Below are 21247 nucleotides of genomic sequence, written 5' to 3' on the forward strand. Positions count from 1 at the left end.
GACCTTTTAAGAACCCATCTTTAGCTCCTTTGGCAAAGGAGCCTCCAGGCTCAATGGGCACTTTGTTAACCACAAAGTGTTACATAAATGTGAGTTGTTATCTTCTGTAACCACAATCCTGAATTCGTTGGTGCTGTTCTGTTCACTGGGATGCCTCCTTCCTTTCAATCTTTTTACCTAATTCTGGTCTTTCCTTAAGGATGGAATAAATTAGTTTCAATTCAATTAATCAAATATGAAATGCCTAATGTGTGTCATCCACTGTTACAGATTCTGGAGATAAAAAGCCCCAAATTAACCAGTTCCTATCTTCAAGGAATTTACTGGGTCAGGGGAGAGAGGCTGAGAAGAGAGAATACAGTACATGCAAAGATAAACTCAATACAAACTGTATACAGGGTGATTTTGTGGGTGCGATCACACTGATAACTGAACTGGATGGGGGAGGGAAGCCTTCCTGGAGGAGGTGTCACCTTGAAGGAAGTTTGGGGATTTGAAGAAGTGGAGCAGGTGAGGAGGGAGGTCATTCCAGACACGGGAGAATCAATCCATTAGGAGCAGACGCAGTTCAACAACATATAAGTTCGAGCAGAGAAGGCAGAAAGGGGGAAGTTAGGAAGACTGAGGTTTGCCCAGGCACGAGTGTGGGTTGGAACAAGGAAGCAGGATGGTATAAGGAGCTGAAGCGGTGAGCTGTCCTGTAGAGTGTGGGGAAAGGAGGGAAAGGAAACCAAGCAGGGATGATGGCTTGGGAGAGCAGGGAGAGATGGAGAGATTGAGAGCACAGTAAAATAAGGAATAGGGAGGAACAGATGGAGAGGAAGAGGGTGTGTGTGTGTGTGTGAGAGAGAGAGAGAGAGAGAGAGAGAGAGAGACAGAGAGAGAGAGACAGAGAGAGAGAGACTGTAGGTACAGGTCATGGGGAATTAATGACTTTGAACTAGGAGGTCAGGTAATTCCAGTTGATCTCTACACCACCCCTTTCCATTCTCCCAACTCCTCCAGCTTTGGGACTTGACCATATTTTCTGATATGACAGTTATCCATAATACACATACTTACATGTAAATATACATATATGTATACAAATACATACACACATACATGAATATGTGTGCATATAAATTATATGTATGCACACAGATACATAGTTACTTCTACCAGACTGTAATAGACTCAAGGGAAGGATCTTGTATATAATAGACACTCAAAATTATTGGATAACTGATTAACAGTATCAAATAATATTTATTATATACCTACTGTGTGCAGATCACTGTTCTAGATTTTGGGGAGATAATTTAGATATGACACTCTTTGCCCTCAAGGGCCTTATAATAGAGTTAGGTGGGCAATCAGACCTTCCAAACAGGTGACTATAATAGACAATAATATGTAAAATTCATAGGAGAAGTACCTAAGTGTTAAGTGAAGTCTGAAAGGGAAAGACTGTTAGCAACTTGTGGAGTTGGTGGGGACAGAGCTGGGAAGCAGGGAGGGCTTCTTGGAGGGCATTACCAGGATACAGGCAGGCTCCCAAATCAGATGTGTCTCCTTCAAAGAACTTACCACTTTCTGTACAAACTGGTCATGAATGGAGTCCTCCAAGAAGAGGCGGCCTGCTGCGATGCAGTTTTCACCTTTATTGAAGAAAACGGAGCTCATCCCCTTTGGACAAAGAAGCAGTTGTTAGATGGCTGGACAGATAGGGAAGGCATATCCCTTCTATCTTTCTTTTTTCTTCTTTTCATAAGGTAATGGACTTAAGTGACTTGCCTAAGGTCACCCAGCTAGATAACTATTAAGTGTCTGAGGCAGAATTTGAACTCAGGTCCTCCTGACTCCAGGGCTGATGCTCTTTTCACTCTTCCACTTAGCTGCCCCAACCAGATGGCTTCTGAAGTCCCTTTCAGCTCTAATTTTATGCTCCTAGGGGTATCTTGGTGGCACAGAAGACAGAACACCGGTCCTGAAGGACTTAAGTCCAAATATGGCCTCAGATTTTTACTAGCTATATGAACCTGAAGAAGTCACTTAACCCCAATTAAGAATCTCTCTCACCCATAACTCTGCTGTTTAATAGCTGGGTGTTCATAGATAAGTAATTTAATTTCTCTGAACCTCACTTTCCTCATCTACTTATATTACCTGCTCTCACAAGGTTGTTAGAGAAAAGCATGTAAAGTGTTATAGTTACAGAAATTATTATAGGCTGTCTTAAAGCAATTTTAAGCTTTAATATTTAAAAGCACTGCACTGCAAACTTTTGGGACACCCTGTATTAAAGCCCATTATTATTATCGTTCTTGGTTTAGTCTCAGTGTCTCCTTGGATACAACCATGTCTCATCTACTGGCTGTGTGACTGGGAAAATCACTTCATCTCTCAGTGCCTAGAAGCACCTCTTTAAGACTAGAAGTCAAAAAGAAAGTGCCAACCTGCATTGGCTGAAGGATTTTTTTTTTTCCTCTTGGAAGTTTCCCAAAACAATGAAATCACAGATCCAGTCTCTAGGCTTATCCCTATCCCAATTTTTATTGTGATCAGTGCAAAGACTGGTTTTAGTAATATCAAGAGGATTAGGTCTGTCTTCACTAGATATGTGACCTTAGGCAAATCTTGATTTCTCTGAACCTTAGTTCTCTCCTGTGGAAAATAGGGACCAACACATGTATGTATCCTTTGAGAGGTCTGTACAGTGCATGGGAAATGTATACTGTTCTTTTTAATATAGGCAGACTATTGCTTCTCTGTTCTTCACCTTTCCCCAAACTCAGTGAAAAGCTGCTCCTCCCTCCCTTGTCCCTCCCCTTTACTGACTGAGATAGAGAAAAGAAGGTTGGAAAATTTCCCATGGAAGAAAATGGGATGTAGAAATAACTGACCCCAAAATGCAAGAAAGCTATGAGCCTCTCCCCTGGTGAGGTATAGCTTCAGATCTCTGGGGGGCTCTTCCAACTTTGAAATTCTAGACTTCTTTTACTTTCATTTTCCCAACAAGTTTCAGGACTGGAGACCTCATTTCCTTTTTGCATTTTGGGAAGGAAACATTTCTCCACAGAGGAATGGCTCAGAAGGCTGATTAACATTATTGGAGACAGATGTTGGACAGAGCTTGGACAAAATAAAGGGAGCAGATCAGAACAGAATGGCTTTGTGAGGGAGGGGCTAACCACATTTCCTCTCACCAACTTCAACTACCTTCCTATTCTAATTTAATGGAACCAACATGGATGGCAAGCAATCATCCCCGAAGCAGTGGAAGGATTAGAAGGTGAGCTTTGTTTGTTGGTTTGTTTTTCTTTCTGCAGGGCAATGGAGTTAAGTGACTTGCCCAAGGTCATACAGTTAGGTAATTATTAAATGTCTGAGGTTGGATTTGTCTGAGGTCCTCCTGACTCCACCTAGCAGTACCCTAGAAGGTGAGTTTGTTCCACTGGAGTATGGATTCAAAAATCCTAGAATTGGGAACATTATGAGTCACATGATCCAATTCTCTTGTGTAAGGGGAAAGACCTGAAGCCCAATGAAGGAGGCAAAGTGGTACAGTACAAAGAACACTATCTCTATAGTCCAAGATTTTGGGCTCAAATTCTGATTCTGACTCTAGTTGTGAGACCTAGAGTACATTACTGAAACTCTTTGGGCCTCAGTTTCCCCATCTGTAAAATAAAGGGTTGGGCTCTATTAGTTCCTTCTGATATCTTTCCAGCTGCAGATCTAGGACTCATGATTTGGATTTAGGATTTTTGACTCATAATCTAGTGTTCTTTCTATGCCACACTGACCTCTGATCCTATGATTCTGTGATTCAGTGACTCTATTCCTGGTTCTGCCACTATATGGCTGAATGGCTTAAGGCAAGTTTCTCCATATATAAATGAAGGTATTGACCTGGCTAATTTATCTTCTAGTTTCTTCATTTACATATGGGTATAATAGTAGCACCCTCCTCCCAGGGTTGTTGTGAGGATAAAGTGAGATAATGTTTGTAAACCTTAAAGTGCTTAAATACTGTTGTTATTATTATTAATTCTTATTAATATTCTTATTACTATCAATATTCTTCTTATTATTATAGCTTGGCATTCTATAAACTTATTGGAAATTCTATAGGATTTGTTGTTCATTTTTTGGTTGTGTCTGACCCTTTATGTCCCCATTTAGGGTTTTCTTGGCAGAGATACTGGTGTGGTTTGCCATTTCCTTCTCCAGTTCATTTATAGATGAGGAAACTAAGGCAAACAGGATGAAAAGATTTGCCTAGGATCACCTGGTTAGAAAGTCTCTGAGACCAGATTTGGACTCAGGAAGATGAGTCTTTCTGACTCCAGGCTTCACACCATCCACTATGCCACCTTGCTGCCCATTTGAGGTTTACCCACCTCCAAAAGGGTGGATTCAATTTGACCTATTTTTAAATTTGTCCCACAGACGCCCCACCTCTTCCATCCCCACCCTGGGCTCTGTCTAGACCACCTACACCTATCCCTGTTAGTCACGGAAAAGAAAAGGATTACCATTTGGACGGCCTTGTTCAGATCACAGTCTGCAAAGATGATGAGGGGAGATTTTCCTCCCAGCTCCAGAGAAACTTTTTTTACATTACTTGCAGCACAGCTGGAAGAACAAATAGAAAGGAGTAATTAGGACTGGGCTGGATTCAAGTTCACTGAGAAATTTGGAAATCTTACAAGTCAAACTGAGCCGGAGGTGAAGAATGCTGAGTCGGGGTCACCTAAGAAGGAGGATCCCGGCCCAGAGATACAGAATCCTTACACCCAGCTGTCTGGGGTTGGATTAAAATGTTGTTGCTTTTGGCTAAGGCTTATGAAGCAAGGAATGGATGAGAAATTCAATCCACTTTAAACACCGAAAGACCACAGAGCAGACTGTTGGAACACACAGACAATCCTGTACTGAACTGCTTTGTATCTATATTTATACACTTTATATTTTTGCTGCATATATTTTTATATGTACTCATGGTCTCCTTGTGGTATGTATAGGAAGGGATTTGTTCTTTGTGTTTTAATCCCTCCTGACTGGAATAGTGATAATAAATACTGATTATTTAACTGACAGAGATAATACTTTAGAGCAGCATAAAACATCTGAACTGAAATGGCTAAAAAAAGTAGCTTTAGCTCTGGTTTTTGAACTAGCCAATGAATTTAGGCAAGACTCTGGTAGAGCATCCTGGGATTCTATTTGTAATTCTACAGTCTTTAATATATATATTTTTAGGTTTTTGCAAGGCAATGGGGTTAAGTGACTTGCCCAAGGTCACACAGCTAGGCAATTAATATTAAGTGTCTGAGGCTGGATTTGAACTCAGGTACTCCTGACTCCAGGGCTGGTGCTCTATCCACTGCACCACCTAGCTACCCCAATCTTTAATATTTTTAATAGTGACTTGTATGAAGGAATTACTCAAGTCTATCAAATATGCAGATGATAAGAAGCTTGATGGAATAGCTAATACATTGAGGGACAGAGTCAGGATCTGATAAGATCTCAACCTTACTGGGGAGATGGAGGGGGCAGGAGAGAAGGGACCATAAAAGCAAACAAAACATCTGGTGGCACAATGGATAGAATGCTGGGAGTCGAGAAGATCTGAATTTAAATCCAGCCTCAGATATTTACTAGTGATCCTGATCCTGGGCAACTCACTTATCCTACTCTAGTCCCAGTTTCCTTAACTCAAAAATGAGAATAATAATGACATCTTAGTTTAGTATAGCAGCAGATACTGTGTAAATACTTATTCCTTCCTCCCTCAGCTGATTAGAACAATGGGACAAATTGAATGGGATGAAATGTAATAGAAATAAAGTAAAATCTTACATTTGGATTTATAAAATCCAGTGCATGAGTGTAAGATGAGGGAGACTTGGCAAGATTCAGAAAAAGATCCTAGGGCTCTTCGCAGACCACAAGCTCAAAATTTATGCTGTGAACAGATAGTGGAGAAGCACCTACTATGTGGCAGACACCATGATAGGTGCTTTACAAATATAATTTCATTTGATTCCCTATGCAACCCTATGTTGTAGGCATTGCTATTATTCCCATTTCCTAGTTGAGGAAACCAAGGTAGAAGTGACCCAAGTAACCCAATACTAATAAAGTATTTGAAGTGAGATCTGAACTTCTTCTTGCCTTTCTCCTTCTGCCACTATCTCTACCTCTGTCTCATATACTGAAGTGACCTTACTTCCAAGGCTACTTACCAAGGATAACTCCTCCACTTGACCAAGAAATTCCCTTCTTTCCCATCTTCTCCAACAGATTGTACCCTTTCAATCTCTTCCTCTCTACTGGCTCATTTTTTTTTTGTTTGTTTGTTGAGTGATTTGCCCAAGGTCACATAGCTAGTAAGTATCAAGTGTCAAAGGCTGAATTTGAACTCAGGTCTTCCTGACTCCAGGGCCAACCCCATTGTACCACTTAATTGCTCTCTACTGGCGTACTTTTCTATTGCCCACAAACATACCCATGTATCCCCTCTCTTAATAACAAAACAAAACTCTCACTTGATCCTTCCACCCCTGATAATTATCATCCTTTATCTTTTCTTCCCTTTTTAGCTAAACTCCTCAAAATGTTATCTCCATCAGGTGCCTCCACTTAGTCTCTTCTCATTCTTGTCTCAACCCCTAATAATCTGACTTTTGACCTAATCCTGCCACTGAAACTGCTCTCTCTTTTACTGATGATCTCTTAGTTGCCAAATCCAATGACCTTTTCTCAATTCTAATTTTCCTTGACCTGTCTAAGCATTTCAATAACTGTTGGTCATTCTCTTTCCCTTGATACTCTCTTCTCCCTAGGTTTTACTGGATACCATTTTCTCTCTTGCTTTTCTCCCACCTATCTGACCATTCCTTCTCTGTCTTTTTTGCCGGATCCTTCTTCAGATCATGCCCTCTAATCATAGGTGTCCCTCAAGGTCCTATCCTGGGTTCTCTTCTCTTATTCCTTATACTACTTTACTTGGTGATTTCATCAACTCTCATGGCTTTAATTACCGTCTCTAGGCTGATGATTCTCAAATCTCCTTATCCTGCTCCAATCTCCAATCTTGTACCTTTAACTGCCTTTCAGATATCTTGTACTGGATGTCCAGAAGACATGTTAAACTCAACATTTCCAAGTTGAAATTCATTATCTTTCCCTCTAAAACTCTCCCAACCTCCTACCTTTCTTATTGTTATAGAGAATAACACCACCCTCACAGTCTCAACCCCCAGCTTCAGTGAGGAAAAGCTTCATAAAGAATATAGTCTTTGAGCTGGGTCTTGAAGGAAGCCAGAAATTCTCAGATAGAAAAATGAGGAGGGAGCACATTTTGAGCATGGGGGACAGTCAGTACAAAGTCTTAGAGAGAAGAGCAAGTATCACCCCTTTTCTCCTTCCCCCACTTCTTCATTTTCTCTTCCTACTTCTTTGGTTTCCCCCTTTCCTCCTCCTCCTCCTCTTCTTCCTCTTCCTTCTTCCTCTCTCTCTCTCTCTCTCTCTCTCTCTCTCTCTCTCTCTCTCTCTCTCTCTCTCTCTCTCTCTCTCTCTTTCACCGCCTTCTTCCTTCGGTTTCTCCTCCCCGTTCCCCCTCTCCCACTCTTTTTTCTTCTTTGTCTCTCAGTCCCTTTCATACATATAGCACCACACACACACACACACACACACACACACACATACATACATACATATATGAAAGAATTATAAACTCAGAGTGAGAAGGCACTGAGTCTTGGCTTAGCAAATTATTTTATGAGGCTTAGTTTCCTCTCTCAAGTAGGGATAGTAATATTTCTATTCCCTAACTGAGAGGCAGTGCAGAACAGTGGATAGAGTGAACTATCTTGGAATGGGACAGACCAGAGTTGCTGCCTCGAGCACATTCTGACTGTGGATGCTGGGCACCTCTACTCTTCTTTCTCTAGTTTAGTTGCTGATCAGTATGGTGGAGGGAATTTACATAGTGGGAGTTTGCCAACCCCAATGGAATCACAATTCTAAAGCCAAAAAAAAAAATGATAACGGCCAAAATATCTAAATGTGAGTTGTCATAACCATTAGTAATGCCTGGCTAAATTGTGACCTTCAGTCCAACAGCATTTCATTTTAGCTCCTTGATTCTAGCCGTTGGCATCTTTGCTGTCTCAGTCTGAAATTTCCAGGAAAGGATTTCAGTAAAAATAGATGCAGGTATTAAACACCCAGCCGATTATTTATAGCCTGTGACAAATCGCTAGCTCTTCAACTATGTGTTTATCTTCTTCCCAAAACCATCACTTTGACTTTAAAATAATTCTCTTTATGGAGGCAGGGCTGTGTGGTGGATGGAGCCTTCCTCCTTGACGAAGGAAGACCTGGCTTTGAATCCTGCTTAGACATTTAACTGCTGTGTGACTGGGCAGATTCCTTCAATCTCTCTGAGCGTTGGTCCCATCACCTGTGAAATGGGCATGATCATAGCACCTCTGCTTCACTGGATAAAATGAAATAACATTTGAAGGGTCTCTGTAAACTTTAAAGTGCTCTGAGTAAATATGAGTCAATGTTTGGTCAGTTTTTATGAGTAAAAAATAGGGGAATTTAAGATACTTTGGAGAAGATTAATTCTCAGGTTTAAGGATGATCTTATGCATAGATTAAATAGGTGACTGACTAAACAGATTTCAGGAAGCAGGAAAAGGAAACCTTTCCCTCCAAAACGTTCCTGACCAGCTTACAGATACCTTAGATGTCCTTCACAAGTGATAAAATCTGTTCTGAGAGACAGATGCAAATGAGAATGCCCTTTGAAAGAGGGAATGAAGTAATATATTCACATGAATAAGTCAAGAGACTTAGGACTGAGTTCTAGCCCAGTTACTTATTTTCTACATGACCTCAGCTGGTCATTTCCCCTTCCAAGGCCTATTTCCAATGTTATGAAATGAAAGAAATGAATAATGGAGAAGACTCCTTTCAGCTCTAACCTTCTATGTAAGCAGTGGTCCAGGACCTCAGGGAAGCTAATCAGTCCCGTTGGCTCTGTGGTCTTCACTTAGGGTTTTCCTTGGGAATCTCAGAATCTGACATCTGTTTTCCTTCCCAGGTTTCTTTTGGGAACATTAGGATTTTTCTCATGTTTAAGTGGCCATGATGGAAAAAAAATGGCTATCAGCTTCTAGCTCAATACTCAGGTTACCAAGATACTGGCTAGCTGACCCCTAAAAAATAAAAATAAAAAGGCAAAGAATTCTCACCCTAGTCAGGTAAGTCGACTCTTCTTCCTTCTCCAAAGAGATGCCTTCCAGGAACATATATAAATATATATATATATATATATATATATGCATATTTATAATCTATATCTGTATCTATCTATGTGTGTATGTGGCAGAATGGATAGAGCAGTGACCTTGGAGTCAGAAAATCTAGAGTTCAAATTCAACCTCAGAAACTTGATTGTTACTATCTGTGTGACCTTGGGAAAGTCATTTAACCATGATTACCTCACATCCAGGGCCATCTACAGTTACCCTTCTTCATATCTAGCCACTGGACCCAAATGGCTCTGGAGAAGAAAGGGAGGCTGGTGACTTAGTACAGCCTCCCCACCCCCCACTCAAAAGCTAATTCGTGTGCTTGTCTTGGGATCACTTCTGTGTTCTGATGCTGTGTTCTTCGAAAATGAAGGACAAACATTAAGTATATATACATATATATATATATATACATATGTATTTCTCAAAACTTCTAGTACTATATTGGATAGGGCCTCTCTTAAAAGGAAACAGAATTGCACAGTGGATAGAGCACTGGCCCTGGAGTCAGGAGTACCTGAGTTCAAAACTAGTCTCAGATACTTTATAACTACCTAGCTGTGTGACCTTGGGCAAGTCATTTAACCCCACTCACTGACTTACCAAAAAAAATGCCTAAAGAAAAAGAAGACAGAATTTAGGAGATCCTAGAGCAAGTGTTCTTAACCTGGGTTGAATTTTCAAAAATTTATTTTATTTAAAATAAATATACACTTATTTGAATATAATTGATTTTCTTTGTGATCTTATGTCCTATTTTATTTTTAATTTATTAATTTTATTTTTAAAAATTAATTGTATTTATTTAGTTAGTTGGATACATTTAAATACAGTATTCTAAGAAGTGACCCATCGACTTCACTATATAGTGAAGAATCTCTGGTGATTAAAACAATCATTCGCTTCAGGTGAATGGCCAGCAACCAATCCTATATTACAGTCTTTTAGACTTAGGTACCTGTGCTAATTTACTAAAATTAATGGGGGATAATAATTCCTGTCCGTCTGATCTGAGAAGGATGTTGTTGGAGTCAAATTATAACAAGCCCTCTCACATGGATGAGATTTGATAGATACAACATGCTTTCATCTTTGATCCATATGACATCTCTGTAATGGAGGCTGGGTAGAGGGATTGTTATCCCCATTTTATGGATGGAAAAAATGAGAGGTAAGAGGAATGGAACAAGATCATAGAGTCAGAAAGAGGTAGAACCTGGATAAGCACCCAGGAACTTTTCAAAGGGGTCTTTTCACCATGGCTCTTGAAAAGTAAACTAAATTATAATTACCAATGTTGCCAATATGCCTATACAACAAGGTTTTGTTAAGAAGAATCAAGGCTAATCATTAACAAGTGACCCAACAGTCTTACTGTGACTAGTAGCATATTTCTGTGCTGGAGCCACTCATGGGGCTGTCTGAAGCTGACTATTAAATTTTAATTTAATTGCCACAAATTGGGACTTGATTGTTTTGTTGACCATCAAGTCTTGGGAGTGATAGAGAAAATGTAAACAATGCAGATAAAGCTTAAAAATGCACCATGAATTCAGAAAGATGGTTGTCAAACATATCCCAGCATATGCCTGCCCTGCTTCCACAACACACTTACCTCTTCATGATGTGTTTTCCAATCTCTGTGGAGCCTGTGAACCCAATTTTCCTCACATCTGGATGATCTGATAACCTCTGTCCAACCAAGGAACCTGGTCCAAAGGAGGAGCAACAGAGTGTCAAAGCAGGGCTTTGGAAGGTCCCTAACACCTCTAAATAATAAAACCCATGGATTGATGAAGATGGGCTTGCTTTGTTGGAAGGTACCATAACAGAGAAGCTGCTGACACTTGTTTCATTTTTTATCCCTGCCTCACATCTCTTTTTGAGCATCTGTGATGATTCCAACAGAACCTTGGTGCACAAGGTGGATCTCAGCCTAGAGTGTAAAAGGAGGCCATCAATCCACCTTACCCCCCCCCCCCCCCCTTTTAGGGGAGCTTTCAACAGGAAAATGGAAAAGCCAGACCAAGTCCATTCCATAAGCCAAACTATTGTTCTTGGTGCACTCTGCCTTGGTAAAGAATTCCCCTGAGGACAGAAGAGAATTATTCTCATAATGAAAGAGCAGTTTAATAGAGGATTTAGAGCTGGGAGGGACCACAGAAGTCATTTCCTCATCCTAGAGAGGAGGAAACCAAAGCTCAGGAATGTTAAATAACTTCCTGAATTTTGCAGATGCAGCAAGTAGATGAGCTCACGGGTCTCCCAGTCCCCAATCCAGAGCCCTTCCCATAGTATGACCCTAGACGTGAACTGAACTGCCCCCTCTTCATTCTTAGCTAGTTGCTATGTCCTTTGTGGAATCTGAGGAAGTTTAAGACCTCTTCCACCCTCCAAACCCCATAAATTAGAATATTCCTTCCCGAGTCCTAACTCAGCAACGTTTGGGGTCAGAGATATCATATACATAAGACCCACACTTTTCCTGAATACAGACTGAGCCAGATAAATGGAATTGAGAAATATTTAACAAAATAATACAACAGAAATAATAGAAGATCTTAACAGGATAGATCCAGAAGGACCAATTAGAGATTTCCTTTTCTATTCTACTCCTTTTCTATCTATTCCTACTGGTCCGGAAGACAATGAACGTTACCTAAGATTCAATTCCCCCAAAGCCTGGCATCTGGAGATGTGAGATCTTGGATAGATTTGCCTCAGAATGGGAGGACTTTGGTGCCACAGTCAGCTATCACAAGGAGGATCCGCAGGCTACCTAAAAGCTTAGGGTGGATTCTTAACATGATGAAGTACCTACCCAAAGCCCTAATTTAGGATTTGTTCCAATATATAATGAAGCATAGATTCTCAGATTTAGAAGACATTAAAGGGACCTTACTAAGAAGTCTGACTATGGGCAAGTAATTTGGCTTCTGTTTCCCTCATCTGTAAAATGGAAATAATAAGAGCTATCTTATAGGGTTGTTGTTAAAAACCAAAGGAGATGGTGTCAGTGAAATAATCTTTAAAAAGCTTATACTAGGGGCAGCTAGGCAGTGGATAGAGCACCTTCCTTGGAGTCAGGAGTCCCTGAGTTCAAATCTGGCTTCAGACACTGTGTGACCTTGGGCAAGTCACTTTAACCCCATTGCCTTGCAAAAAACAAAAAAACAAATAAACAAACAAAAAAGCCTATGCTAGTATCAGCTTAAAAACAAGGTGTTCCTCCTGTCCAGCCTAGCTTTGTGTCTTTGTGCTTTCCACACATGGCTAACCGTCTCTACCCTCTAGGACCAAACAGAACAGTCTATAGCCTCCTCCCCTGACAACACTTTGAATATTTTAGGGCACCTCTCATGCCCTTCCTAAGCCTTTTCTTCAGGTTATAAACTCCCAGGTCCTTCTACTGCTCCTCATATTGTATGATCTCATGTACCTTTACCATATCCCTAGTCTCTCTATTGCTTATCAATGCCTTTCTTAAAATGTAGTACATAAAAGGAAGGAGAGGAAACATTATCTATCTATTATGAGTCCCTTATAAATATTTCATTTGATACCCACAACAACCCTAGGAGATGAAGGTTATTATTACCCCCATTTTACAATTGAGGAAACTGAGACAGACAGAAGTTAAGTGACTCATTCAGTATCACACAGCTAAAAAGTATGGGAGGTTGGGTTATGAATTCAGATATTCCTGACTCCAGGATCAGTGCACTCTATTTATTGTACCACTCAACTGCTTTATGAAATGAGCATAATGTTTCAAATGTGGAATGACTAAGGCAAAATAGCAGAACTATCACATCCCTATTCCTGTTGGCACCAGACCTGAGTTCAAATTCTAGTTTTGTCTTATCCTTAGGCTAGTCATTGAATCTTTTTGAGTCTCAGTTTCCTCTTTTGTAAAATGAGATGGTTAAGATAGATGAGCTCTGAGGTCCCTCCATTCTAACATTTTATGATCTACACTTATATACCCAGAGAACAATTCTAATGCTCTGAACTCTTAAAGGGATGGCTATAATCTAAACACAATGGAACTGTGAGACAGAGTTTCGCATCATTGGAATAATCCAAACAGAGGCAGATGGATCACCTCATCTGGATCTTGTAGACAGAAGGTTAGAATACAGACCCTCTAAGCTGCTTTCCAACATTCCAACTTTGGGCAATCAGAAATGTTTCTTTTCTGCATCAATGAGGCCATATAACTTCTGTCCTTCCAGAAATGGGGTGAATATCTCCTTCAAATAGCCTATTATTTCAAGGAACTGTATTTCTGAATGGAATTGATGACAGGCAGAACTGTGGATTTGGGAAATAGGGAGCCTGAGTTTGAAACCTGAATCTTCAATTTCACAACTATGGGGACTTGTGCTAGCTCCAACATCTCTGGGTCCCAGGTTTCTTCTCTATAAAATGAGGAGTCGGGCTGGATAACCTCTAGGAGACCTTTCAACTTTAAATCTATGTTCTTATGAGTTGTTATGAGATGTAGAGAGGTGTGGTTAATAGAGGGGAGTCTGGAAGACCTGGATTCAAATCCTCTCTTTAACCCTCTAGGACCATGAATGTAAGACCTAATGTCTCAAAGTGATGGGCAACTTTTCTTTTTTTAGTTTTTGCAAGGCAAATGGGGTTAAATGGCTTGCCCAAGGCCACACAGCTAGGTAATTATTAAGTGTCTGAGGTCGGATTTGAACCCAGGTACTCCTGACTCCAGGGCTGGTGCTGCATCCATTGTGCCACCTAGCTGCCCCGATGGGCAACTTTCTAAGGCTATCCTATACCATTGGAAGGAGTTTTCCCTATCAGGAGTTTCCAATCAAATGAAATTCCAGGTCTAGCTCAAAACCACATGAGGCTATTCTCAGTGTTTCACCAAATTCTTTGTATCGACATATTATAAGTTACACGAATGCCTCCTACTTTTGAAATGATCCTGTGTCTTTGACTTTGGCTCCTTGTAAGTGGATACCAATCTAAGCCTACTGGGCACAGTTCCTTGTGGAAAGACTCAGGTTTGGACCCAACAATGGCCTATTGTCTAAGGTTTTAACCTCAGAAAAGCTTATATCCAGAAGACTAAGTCCCAGTGGGGACTAGTTTGTTTGCAGGGAGTGTTGTCAAGGGTGAAATCTAATATCTGTTTTTAAGATTTTTAGTTGGTATAATTATAATGAATTAATTCACAGACTTTGAATTGGAAAAGTCTTCAGAGACCATCTGGAACAACCAAGACCTGAAAGAGATTCCTCCCAGACAAGGGGTGATCTGGCCTTGGCTTGAAAAGTGAGAGGAAAACCCATCACTTCCTGAAGTACTCTCTTCCAACTTCAAGAGAGCGTTGTTGTTAGCAAGCTTTTTCATATGTTAAGCCTCAAATTCCTTTCTCCCTAAAACTTCTGCCTAATACTCCATGTTCTATTCATTGAGGTTGACCTCAGTGAATGAGGTTGACCTCTGTCCACAGGGACAGAGTTTGGATCTATGATTTCAATAACATAGGGAACTCTCAAATGAGGAAATCTCTTTACAAATGACAGGTTGTCATCTTCATGTCTTAGAGAGTTGTCTAGAGCATTGAGACTTCAAGTCACTTGTCCTGGATCACATGGTCAGCCTGTATCAGAGACAAGGCCAGACCTCTGTTGACTTCCTACGCTGTGGCTCCCCTTCTAGGTGGATGTTGGATAATTCAGTCTCTAAGCTTAGATTTCCCAATATGGAAAATAAGGGGACTGGTGTAGATAATCTCTAAGGGTCTGCCTTTCAAATCCAACATAGTATGAGACAGGAATGATTCTTATGGGGTGTTTGGCAGGCAGAGCACTCCTTAAGGGATATGACCACCCTTCTCTCTTCCTCTCTTCTCTCTCTCTCTCTCTCTCTCTCTCTCTCTCTCTCTCTCTCTCTCTCTCTCGTCCCCCATACACTTGTATCCTCAGGGGCTAATAAACAAAGAGTAGGCACTCAATAGATGTCTATTAATTACTTAGTTGGATCTTTGGGGTTGAATGATCCCAAGGTAGCAAAATCAGGGATAAGGGGCAAGAGAGGTAAAATTCTTTCCTACTCTGTTCTGTGAGAGCTGAATTCTCTAATGACTTTGGAGTCAACGTTTCTGGATTAAAATCTTTTTTTTTCTGACAGCTGTGTGACCTTGGGCAAGTCACTTGAACATCTTGGACCTTCAGTTTCTTCATCTGAAAATGAAGGGGTTGGAATAAATGGCCTCCAAGGTCCCTTCTGGCTCTAAATCTGCGATTTCCGTACATTACTATTATTTGTCTTTGGGGCATGGTGTCTCCCTAGTCACATGATTTTAGGCAAGTCAACTTCTTTGAAACTCCCTTTCCCAGTCTGTAAAATAAGATAATACCTGCCCTGTCCCACAGGGTTGTCTCATGCACAACAAATAAGTAATTGGGTGTGAATGGGTTTAGAGAGCAGTAGAAATATGGCAGAAGTATCATTCCCCACCATTGTTATTGCTATTAGTATTATTAGGTAAGCTAATGGCAAAACTGGGCAGTGATCCCAAGACTCTTGGATCCTTTTCCCTGAGCAGATGACATTTACCTTCTTGACCTTGATCCAACAAATTCCCAGCCAGTGACAGAGTCAGAGGAGGTTGAATTGAAATGTGGGCCAATTCTGCTGCCAGTGGGTAGAGAGGGATGCTTTTGTGATGTCCTAGCTATAGTTTCCTTTACCCCTTTGTTGACAGATGTGTTGGCATTGTACCAGGTAGGTGGAAAGAGTCATGGGAGGAATCACCAGACCAGATCATGAGGGATGTCCCACCTGCCCCCATCCTCCCACTGGCTCGTGGAAGGTTGCTGAGTTAATTAAGGAAGAAAGCCAGCAGCTAGCCTGTGGCTGTGTAGAATTCATTGTCTGTGTGTTTTGCTGAGATATATCATTTGGTCCAAGGAACTTTCAAGGAAGCATGGAATAAATGTAGGGTTGGATTCTAGAACCATCAGAACTGAAGAAGACCATGGAGATCCTTGATTCCACATTTATGTAGAAGCAAATTGATGTTCAGAGAAGGGAACTCACTTGACTCAGACCACACTGGAAGTTAGTGGCAAAGTCAGAACTTCGACCTAGGCTATTGTTTCCTATTTCAACTATTTCTTTTTTGACAACTTGCTACCTCTCTTTTTTATTTTTTTATTTTTTGTTTTTTCAAGGCAATGAGGTTAAGTAACTTTCTCAAGGACATGCAGTTAGGTAATTATTAAGTGTCTAAGGTCAGATTTGAATTCAGATCCTCCTGATTCCAGGGCCCATTTAAACTTAGAATTGTAGCATGTGAATGCTAGATGGAACCTTAGGGATCCAGCCCAATGTCCTCTTGTTTTTTTAAGGTTTTTGCAAGGCAATGGGGTTAAGTAACTTGCCTAAGGTCACACAGTTAGGTAATTAGTATCTGAGGCTGAATTTGAACTCGGTTCCTTCTGACTCCAGGACCAGTACTCTAACCACTGTACCACCTAGCTGCCCCCAATGTCCCCTTTTTACAAAAGAGGAAAATGAGGCCCAGAGAGGCAAGTGCCTTCCTTCTGATCACAAGGATAATACATGCCAAGGCCAGGTCTTCTTACTACAAGCTTAATATTACATTTACCGTTGTACACACCACCCAGCACATAGCAGGTGCTTCATAAATCATCATAGGATCATAGATTTTGAGTCAGAAGGGACCACAGAAGTCATTGAGCTAATCTCCTTATTTTACTGGTCTGGGTCAAAGGGCTTGAAATGACTTGTCCACCATCACCCAGCTATTGAGTTGAACCCTATTCTTTCTTCTGACTTCTAGGTCACTATCCTCTATTCATTAGGCCCAATTTTACAGTTGGTTTATCTATGTATACATAGTAGTACAGGCATGATTGTACACAAGGTGGCAGGCTTAGGTAAATTTACCTTGAGTTCCTGAGTGGTTGGTATGACTGGAGTTCTTTTTGTCTTTTTTAGCTAATGGTTAACTTTCAGCTCTCTCTTCTTTATCCCTTATTTGCTGCTCATTGTTTATTATTATTATTATTATTATTATTATTATTATTAATGGTTGTAGAAGGAAAAGGAGGAAGAGAAGGTGTGGTGGTGGTAGTAGGAGTCCTAGAAGGAGGAGGAGGAGGAAGGATAAAGAGAAAGTAGTAGTGGTGGTGGTAGAGTAGTAGTGTCATCTCCACCACCACCACCACCACCATCACCACCAGGACCACTATAATCACTACCAACTCCTTTCCTTAGTTAGCAATTTCCCAAGGTCAAATTCTTGGTCTTTGAAGATGCTCCAGCTCCCTATAAGACATCCAATTGGAGAAGTTGTCCAGGTAAGATACCCTACCTTTCCTTCCTGAGAAGGGAGTCAGAGAAACACTGTCCTTTCCTGCTGCCCCCCTTACCTGAGCCTGGTAAAATGTTCACCACGCCTTTGGGAATGCCAGCTTTCACAGTCAACTCTGCAAATTTCAAGGCAGTCAGTGGTGTCACCTGGTGGTACAGAGAGAGAATTACATGATATCAGACCCACTGGCCATCCCGGGCCACCTTCTTTTATGTACTAGGTGGCTTCCAGATGTCAAACATGGAAAAATAGAACTATCATTTTTGATATGATTAAATGATTCCAGATGAACAACCAAGGTTACTCCTTTCTCCTTACAGAACTTCCTCCAGCCTCTCCATCTCTTCAAAGCCTTCTCATTTTTCTTTTAGGTTTTTTCAAGGCAAATGGGGTTAAGTGGCTTGCCCAATGCCACACAGCTAGGTAATTATTAAGTGTCTGAGGCCAGATTTGAACCCAGGTACTCCTGACTCCAAGGCCAGTGTTTTATCCACTGCACCACCTAGCTGCCCCGAGCCTTCTCATTTTTAAGGCTCCTTTTCCTCAAAGAATCATAGAACATTAGAACTTTGGTACAGAGCAGTAGAAAGAAGGATGAATTTGGAGTCCAAGGACCAGGGTTCAATTCCAGACTGTGACATTTAATACTTTTGTCAGGAGCTGATCTGATTGATTGCATGAAATGATTACTATCCATGTGACCAGGGGTGTGCCTGGGAAATTGTTTAACAAGTGGCTGCCTAAATATATTTTAAGTTTGATCTGTATTGCTAACATTCTGCCATCACTTTCTTAATTAGACACTTCCTAAAACAGTAATAAATCAAGCCTTGACTTGTAATATTTGCTGACTTCTGAGCTATAAATGTATACCCTGAAAATTTAATAATCAGCTGTTCTAATGATTTGAGCAGGCTCCAAAACACTATATGTGACCCTTCCCCCAAGTTATTTAACTTCTCCAGTCCTCAATTTTCTCAACTATAGGATAAAGGAATTAAACCAGAAAGGTTCCCTCTAACCTTAAATGATTTTAAAAAACCAAATAATCCAGGGTAGCTAGGTGGTGCAGCAATTAGAGTCCTGGGCCTGGAGTCAGGAGGACCAGAGTTCAAATCTGGCATCAGACACTTAATAATTACCTAGCTGTGTGGCCTTGGGCACACCACTTAACCCCATTGCCTTGCAAAAACCTAAAAGAAAAGCTTCAAAAATTCCCCATTGTCTATCAAACTGGAGTTCAATGATCATGGGAATGATATGATAGTCACATCAATTTGTAAGCTGTTGGGGGGGGTGGCTAAGAAGGACATGAGGCAAAAAGATCAAGTAGGGAGTCATTGCAAAAATCCAAAAAATAACGATAACTTTAAGATGGAAGATAGGTAAATAGAGGAGCTTGGATACAAGAGATATTGGAGAGGGAGAAACATCAAGATTAAAAAATTTGTATGTGAGGGAGGGGAGAGTGAGGAGGCAAGGATGATGCAGAGAATCTGGAAGATTGGTGGTGTCTTTGTCAGAAACAGGGAAGTCTAAAAGAGGGTTTGAGGGAAAGGGAACAAATTCTGTTTTGGACATATTGAGTCTCTCATGAGACAGACATGAGAGATATCTCTTGGACATTCAGTCAGAAATGGCCAATAAATGATTGATGATGTGAATCTAGAGCTGGATGTATAGATCTGAGAGTCATGAGTGGATCATAGAGATGTGATTATTTTCTTGCAACAACTTGAACTCATATTGATTTCTCTCTGCCCCCTTCTTACTCCTTCATTAATCCTGTGTCCTGGCTATCAGTCAATGATATTTTTATTAATATTTTTAATTTTATTAATTTTTTTAATTAAAACATGATATTACAAAGAAAGAATGAAAAAGAATTTAAATGAAATGTTTATTATATGCCCTTGACATATCTTCTAAGGTAGGTTGTGTTATGTGTTGTTCCCATTTTATAGAGCAGGAAAAATGACTAGCCCATTGTCACAGTATTAGCTAGTGACAATCAGAAACCAAACCCAAGTCCTGACTCTCAGGCTAGTGTTTTCTCATGATACTCATAACATAGTCATTTCTATAAACAAGGCCAGAATATTACCTACATACTAAACTGTAGATAGGCTGAAAGGCTTAGTACAGGTAGAGATGGCAGGAAAGCTACCCAGAAAAGAAACAGGACCTTTGGAGTTAGCCCAATGGGAAAGAGGGCTGGAGAAGAGAATTCCTTCCTCAACCAAATCACAAACCCTGGGGTTGGAAGTGGGAGCTCAGATATCATTGCCCTAATGGACCATTGTTCAGCTTGCTCTGAAGAGTTCCATGATAGAGGAATTCCCTATTAAGACTCAGATTTGAGACACACACATTATTATGATTAAGTCTACCCTCTCTCCTCCTCTACACCCTATCAGCTTCCCAATCCTTGCACCTCACCTGGGCTGGCTTGATGACCAATGTGTTCCCAGCAGCCAGGCAAGCAGCCGTCTTCCAAGAGAGCATCATCAGGGGATAATTCCAGGGAATGACGATGCCACAGACCCTAAATACCAAGGCAATCATACACGAGTCCTGATCAAGCAGAGCTCCTTCCCCCATTCCATTCCACCTCTTTCCATTTTCCCTTTCTCCTCTCTCAGATCCTGATATTCTATCATAAGAAACCTAGGAAGCCTGGACTCAGATTCAGGAGTTCTAGATCCAGTTCTGCTATGAAATCATTGTGACTGTATTTAAGCCTTTTCCCCTTTTCAGGGACTCATTTTGCTCTTCTATGACATGGGGGGGGGTCGACTGGATGATCTCAAAGGTTCCTTTCCTCTCTGACAAGTCATCTTACCTCTTGCACTCTCAGTTTTGTCATCAGTCAAATGGGCAGGTTGGACAAATATGATTCCTTTCCTACTATGATAACCTCTACATACTATGACATATGATTCTGTTTTATAGTTTCTAAGCACCTTCTACAATATTTGCATTGTAAGGTTCTGCCAATAAAATGTACTTTACTTATTAATTTATTGATATAATGATTGTTAATTTACTTAAGGAAACCTTCAATTACTTAACTCAAAGGAAGGAGTGTTGTACCTGGATTACCAGGCCATTATTTCCTGGTGACAGTGGGAACGTTTTTCTGGGCAGACAGCTTGCCTTTGAACCCTAGGTCTTTTTAGAAGTATGAGGGGGAGTATGGGGTGGGGTGAGGATCAGCCTTTCCCAGTGAGTGCTCCAGTCAGATAGACCGCCAGAGAAAACCACTGGTATCCCTCCCCGGGTGCACTTAGCTTGACTATTCTGATTCACTATATTTTTGGAGAGCCTTAAGAGGTTATTAGATATAATTTGAAGGGACCTTTCAGTCTGACCAGATTTAACAGATGAGGAAAGGAACTGAAGACCAGAGTGATTAAGTGAATTGGTTAAGATCACACAGCTAATTAGTAGAGACAGTATTTAAAACCAGTGCTATGACCCCAAATCCAGTGCTCTCTCCATGACAACGAGATGTCTTTTCTGATCTTATTCTCTCTTTGAGTCTCCCCTTCCACCT

The 21247-nt window shown here is 40.7% G+C and overlaps 1 protein-coding gene across 1 annotated transcript in view; it reads right to left on the reverse strand.

Annotated features, from left to right (window-relative positions):
• LOC141496199 (cytosolic 10-formyltetrahydrofolate dehydrogenase) overlaps window positions 1-21247 on the reverse strand; it is a 65080-nt gene that overhangs the window by 11083 nt on the left and 32750 nt on the right. Inside the window, exons 14-18 of the mRNA XM_074198450.1 lie at window positions 20131-20236; window positions 17750-17837; window positions 10933-11026; window positions 4521-4620; window positions 1570-1668 (exon numbers count right to left, since the gene is read on the reverse strand). Of these exons, the coding sequence (XP_074054551.1) occupies window positions 1570-1668; window positions 4521-4620; window positions 10933-11026; window positions 17750-17837; window positions 20131-20236 (487 nt within the window). The remainder of the gene's footprint in view (window positions 1-1569; window positions 1669-4520; window positions 4621-10932; window positions 11027-17749; window positions 17838-20130; window positions 20237-21247) is intronic.

Source organism: Macrotis lagotis, chromosome 8 (genome assembly GCF_037893015.1).
Source record: "Macrotis lagotis isolate mMagLag1 chromosome 8, bilby.v1.9.chrom.fasta, whole genome shotgun sequence".
In the NCBI taxonomy this organism is placed as follows: Eukaryota; Metazoa; Chordata; class Mammalia; order Peramelemorphia; family Peramelidae; genus Macrotis; species Macrotis lagotis.